This window comes from Salvelinus alpinus, chromosome 1 (genome assembly GCF_045679555.1).
Source record: "Salvelinus alpinus chromosome 1, SLU_Salpinus.1, whole genome shotgun sequence".
Taxonomy (NCBI): domain Eukaryota; kingdom Metazoa; phylum Chordata; class Actinopteri; order Salmoniformes; family Salmonidae; genus Salvelinus; species Salvelinus alpinus.
In genome coordinates this window covers 105,301,175-105,307,273 of record NC_092086.1, presented here as the reverse complement: position 1 = coordinate 105,307,273, position 6,099 = coordinate 105,301,175, and the positions used below count along the sequence as shown (strand labels likewise).

Genomic DNA, 6,099 nt, shown 5'->3' with positions numbered 1-6,099 from the left:
GAGAGGTTGTCGTTCCGGCACCACACTGCCAGGTCACTGACCTCCTCCCTGTAGGCTGTCTCATCGTCGCCGGTGATCAGGTCTACCACCGTCGTGTTGTCAGGAAACCTGATGATGGTGTTGGAGTTGTGTGGCCACGCAGTCGTGGGTGAACAGGGAGTACATCATTGTAATTCTGATAGTAAACTACAATCTCAAATAAATTATTTCGCAGACTATTTATAAAGAGCTCATAATAAAATGTTTTACAAACCAGTATCAAATAGTTTGTTAACCAGTAGTAACCTGATTATAAAGCATACTTAATGTTTTCATGTATGTTGTACCTAATATATTATTATAAAAATATGTGTACCACTCATACATAGAAAAAGGGATACCTAGTCAGTTGAACAACTGAAAGCATTCAACTGAAATGTGTCTTTGGCATTTAACCCAACCCCTCTGAATCAGAGGTGAGGGGGGCTGCCTTAATCTACGTCCATGTCATCGGCGCAGTTGTTATTGGGGGTTAACTGCCTTGCTCAAGGGCAGAACTGCAGATTCGTCCACCTTGCCGGCTCAGGGATTCAAACCAGTGACCTTTTGGTTACTGTTCCCAACGCTCTTAACCGCTAGGCTACCTGCCAGTGTGTGAACCATTGTGAGTGTACCCATGAGTTTACCAGTCAAATTGCCAGGGTTTGTTTGAGGTTCCAAGTCTGTTCTATTCATTATGTATCTATGTACTCATATATATCATAAACATCAGGCCTTAAATGTATTAACTTTAATTGTTGACAAATTATATAAAAGTTCCTATATTAAATGTTTCTAAACAGTTTATAGGCACACCTAGAAACAAAGCAAAGTGAGTGTCACCTAATATTAAACATGAAGGCATCACATAGCCTTAACTTAAAACATAAACGGAGCAGAGAGAAGGAGAGATACAACTTTTAAAGAAGTTTTACACGTCCTTTCCGAAAAGCCCCTATCTGCAATAGCTATCAGTCTGTCTCTCCCCCCAGCCCAGCTCTCCTCTCTCTCCTTTCTCTCTGGTGTCAGAGAGAAAGAAGGTGAATGAAGTGTCTGCACATGGTGCCGCTCCACCATTGTGTTTTACATTTCTATGACAGAAGTGCCACTCGACTTCTCCTCCATTCACTGGGCTGGAGGGCCCTCGTCCACTCCCAGAGAGAAACAACATGGCTGCCATCATGGCTCTCAAGTCCCTCTTGTGACAAGAGGTGAAGGAGAGGATGATGTACCATCTTTTTTTTCTGTTTCTCAGTGATGCCAAGAGAGAAAACAATTGTGAATCTATGTGAACTCCAAGATGATGATATTTTTGTATATGGTGGTGGTGGGTAGGCTAGGCTACAACTGTATATGGTGGTGGTGGGTAGGCTAGGCTACAACTGTATATGGTGGTGGTGGGTAGGCTAGGCTACAACTGTATATGGTGGTGGTGGGTAGGCTAGGCTACAACTGTATATGGTGGTGGTGGGTAGGCTAGGCTACAACTGTATATGGTGGTGGTGGGTAGGCTAGGCTACAACTGTATATGGTGGTGGTGGGTAGGCTAGGCTACAACTGTATATGGTGGTGGTGGGTAGGCTAGGCTACAACTGTATATGGTGGTGGTGGGTAGGCTAGGCTACAACTGTATATGGTGGTGGTGGGTAGGCTAGGCTACAACTGTATATGGTGGTGGTGGGTAGGCTAGGCTACAACTTCTACAAGTAGACCTAGGTCAATAACCAGCATTTCAACTTCTGTTCAGGATGATAATAACAGTATAGTTTATGTGAAAGTGTCAAATAAAAACACAAACTACTTTGTTACACATACATAGCAATGGTCCGTAGCTAAACACATACACACCAACAGCAGTCCAATCGGAGTGCATTTGTAATGGTTACTTAAGTCTCAATTCCCCCAGACATAGCTTTCCTTGCCCCCTCTCCTCTCTGTATGAATGCTTCTTCTAACAAACACATGGGGTGAGAATAAATAAACTAGCCAGGCCCATCTTGGCTCCATCTGAGCAACAATCCCCAGGAGATAGGCTATTTCGTCCTCAGGTTTATACAGTCTTCTAGCATTAACAGTGTAGCCTTCAGCAAACATTAATGTTGACAAAGTCAAGTGTATATCAATATGACTCTTCATTTGCTCTAGGAGTCAGATAACATTAGCTCAGATCAACTGATGGTTTGTATTGAGGGGGTTTTGTGATGTAGAAGGCATTGGTACAGCTGTCAAAAGATTTGCGAGACACAGTACTAAAATCACCTGCTGCTACCCATATGGCTACATAAAGTAGAGTTAACACAGAAACAATCAAGAGTCAAAAGCACTAAGTAAGAACATTTATATTTTCACTAAAATACAATGTAGACACAGTGAAGCATTTCATGACATTTCTATACAGTGCAAAAATCTTCTTAGCAGTAATAAACAAATAACTCTGGGAAAAAAAATCGATTCATACAATATACTGTACAATTTAACTCCACACATTTTGACATATAAAAATAATCTCCCTTAACTTGTTTTTTAACTTGATATTGATACTGAGCTTATGGAAATGTCTGGGACATGATTAAGGCTAATAATATTGAATAACCAATCAAACTGTGCATGCGTTTTACATCTGTCACTTAGATGATTACCAACTGACTAGAGCTTAAATGACATCTTAATGAAATGTAGGCCTATGTCTGTTGTCTAGCTCATAATGAAAGAAAACTTGATTAGTCTGTCCCCATTATAGCCAAGTGACCAAGAACATGTTTTATACTGTTGTTTTCACTATTGTCTTGAAACAGCATTATGCATACCTACACTTACAAGTCACTTGGCTATCCACATTAAAGAAAATTGGGTGTCAAACTTTTTGGGCTATTTTGTGAGACACAAGGTAAGGAGAAGCTTATAGCAGGCCTAGAACATTCTTCAAGGGTTGGTTAAAACAATTACATATTTTAGAGGTGCACAGCTGTCTGGAAATGAATCTATAAACTTTTGAGATTCACATAAAATGTATACATTTTAAATATAAACATTTGTGAGCAAGATGACCCAAAGCCTATCAGCACAGAGACTGACACCAGATAGAATGTTGAGTAGCCCCATTATTTAGACAGCAGAGCAAAGGCCATAAAATCTTCCAAACACACAAAGTATAAGCTAAAGCAGGTGTGCTGGTGTTACAACACTTTCATGAGCTATTCTGTCTCTCTGTGTCAACTTTTCACAGGCCTCTATATTTCTCTAACAACTTCCCCAACAGCTGAATCAACTTGGGTAGACTGCCCTATCAGATAAGATGCATTAGAACCAAAATGGTGGCCACAGTAGAAGTCCATACACCCCGACAGGCGGATCTAGGTGAATCACTCGCGTTTTCCACATAGACATAATCCTCCATATCATCATAATCATCTTCAGAGTCCGAATCAGAAAACCCGCTGCCTGCGTATCTGTCCATAGAGTCAAAGCAAAAGTTTTTCATACTAACTTTGACGTACTCGCATATCGTCCTCTCCGTGCCATCACAAACACACGTATCAAGTTGTTGTGCTTTAGGTATATTGCGCATGTTGGCAATCACCCTCCTGCAATCGTCCGAACATCTCTCGCCTCCGAAAAGTTTACGGCAGTGAAACAAATAGTCACGCATTGCCGAGCTACATTGGTAATCTCTCTCGCACTGCCGCCGGGCTTCGGTGCAGCCCATTTTGCTGGTCCGAGGCAGGCACGGCTCTATGGCGCGTTTGGTGCTCCGGCAGACGGGGTCCGAGGCGCAGTCACAGTCCTCTAGAGACGGACCGGTCTCAGTTAGATTCAGCTGGATAAGGGACGAGATGCAGTGGCTGGGACACTTCTTCCTATTCCCGTTGATAACGGGCGCACAGGCGTAAAGGTATTGGTCATATGCGTAGTGGCACTCCGGCTCTCCATGACACTTCATAATGGCTTGCCAACAGATGAGCCGACGACTATGAGTAGGGGACGCGATGCAAAGACAACCGAACAGGGCAAACGCACAGCATAAATACAAAGTTGATCTCCCAGTCCACTTTATAAACCCGGCAAAACTTGCCATTTCGAAGTAGACTGATCCGAATAAATGAAAGACTTCAACATGTGGATTTGTGTAGCAGTATCTCCATCAAATCTGTGTCAAAAACAAGTAATCCAAATCCATTCCCTCGCATTCAGTACACGCCAGTGGGGAATGAACGAGGTTCACCAAATAATGTGCAATGCAGTGATACCGTGTGAAAACCGCACATCGCCTGCAATTTGTTCGATTTGAAATTTCCCCCGAAGTTTGATACACTGTTACAATACAAGTTCACAGGCACTCTCCACTTATCTTCACAGCAGTAGAGGCTTCACAATACTGAATTATTCAACTTCTGCGTTCCATTGCTTTGCCGCACAGACAAGATGAAGTAGAAAGAACAGTTCCGTCGTCGTTTTACCGTTCAGAAAGGCAAACTCCGTTCCAGGAAAAGTTTTATGATGTAGCCTAGGCTATCTGCGCAAGCAGCATGCCATTCGGTGTCTTCTTTAGCTATACAATTATGTAAAGGAATGAGGAATGCGATGAACGATGCGCCCCATTGAAGACTGTGGAATGACTCTCTCGTTCATCTGCGTCGGTTGACTAAAACCTCCTTGCCTTATTGGTCAAATTAGTTTTTGTGATTTGTTACATTGTTCAGGGCAGTGACGTGAAGGTGGAAACGTGACCAATGAATTGGCAGGGGAAAAGGGTCGTCACTAGCTTCCACAGCCACAAAGTCAGAAACCCCGCCCATTTCTACCGTTTATCTTCTAAAATGTTCATTTTAAACCTAACCCTGACCTAACCACACTTCTAACCGTATGCCGAAACCTAACCTTAAATTAAGACCAAAAAGCAAATGTTAGTTTTCATGATTTTTTATGATATAGCCAATTTTAACCCAGTGGCTGTGGAATCTAGTGTGAACTGGGGAAAATGGATAGTACATTTTTATAATAAAGATTTAAGTCATTAATAACATTGTTATTATAGGCTAATATTTTTATTTATTTATTGAACCTTTATTTAACTAGGCAAGTCAGTTAAGAACAAATTCTTATTTACAATGACGGCCTACCCCGGCCAAAACCTAACCCTAGGCCAATTGTGCACCGCCCTATGGGACTCCCAATCACGGCCAATTGTGATGCAGCCTGGAATTGAACCAGGGTCTGTAGTGACACCCCTAGCACTGAGATGCAGTGCCTTAGACCGCTGCACCACTCGGGAGCCCCTAATAAACATGACCTGACTTCACATAACTTTTTCTTTATTTCAATTTTTTTTTACTTATTGTCAATTATTCTCCCCAAACATTTCAAACATATGAAAATAAGACATAAAGGGTAGTCCAAGAAAATTCTGCCATCCATCACAGGAGACATGTGGTAGCCTAACCTGTACTTCAACTACCAGTGAAACAAAAACTGTGAATGTTGATTGACCTATAATCACACTGAATAACTACCGGTCATTCTAAAGGTGGTGAAGGACAATGTCTTTAGAAACGTTGTGGTCATGTTGACTAACTACCGTAGAGAGACACTGCATCCCAAATGGCACCCAATTCACTATATAGTACACTAGTTTTCACCTCACAGCTGCTATAACACATGCTGCTGCTCCTGTCCACCCCTTCCCCCTCCCCTTTCCCTTCCCTTCCACCCTCCACACAACATAAGTGAGTATTAACACAAGCCTTAAGGGCCTTCCTATGTTACAGCACACGTGTGAATAACACCAGTCACCACATGTATGCCAATAATGTCACGCCCTGACCGTAGAGAGCTTTTTATGTCTCTATTTTGGTTTGGTCAGGGTGTGATTTGGGTGGGCATTCTATGTTCATTTTCTATGTTTTGTATTTCTTTGTGTTTGGCCGGGTGTGGTTCTCAATCAGAGGCAGCTGTCTATCGTTGTCTCTGATTGAGAACCCATGTGGGTAGTTGCACCAGACAGAACTGTTTCGTTTTGTTCTATTTTGTTATTTTGTTTCAGTGTCCAGGTTTAATAAATTATCATGAACACGTACCACGCTG

General features: G+C 42.2%; 1 protein-coding gene across 1 annotated transcript; it reads right to left on the bottom strand.

Moving 5' to 3' along the window:
• Positions 1–2,339: 2,339 nt before the first annotated feature.
• On the bottom strand, positions 2,340–4,687 carry LOC139537625 (growth arrest-specific protein 1-like). Its single transcript, XM_071339165.1, has one exon. It carries the CDS (start codon positions 4,091–4,093, stop codon positions 3,305–3,307), a length of 789 nt encoding a protein of 262 aa, XP_071195266.1. The 5' UTR covers positions 4,094–4,687; the 3' UTR covers positions 2,340–3,304.
• Between the last annotated feature and the right edge of the window lie 1,412 nt (positions 4,688–6,099).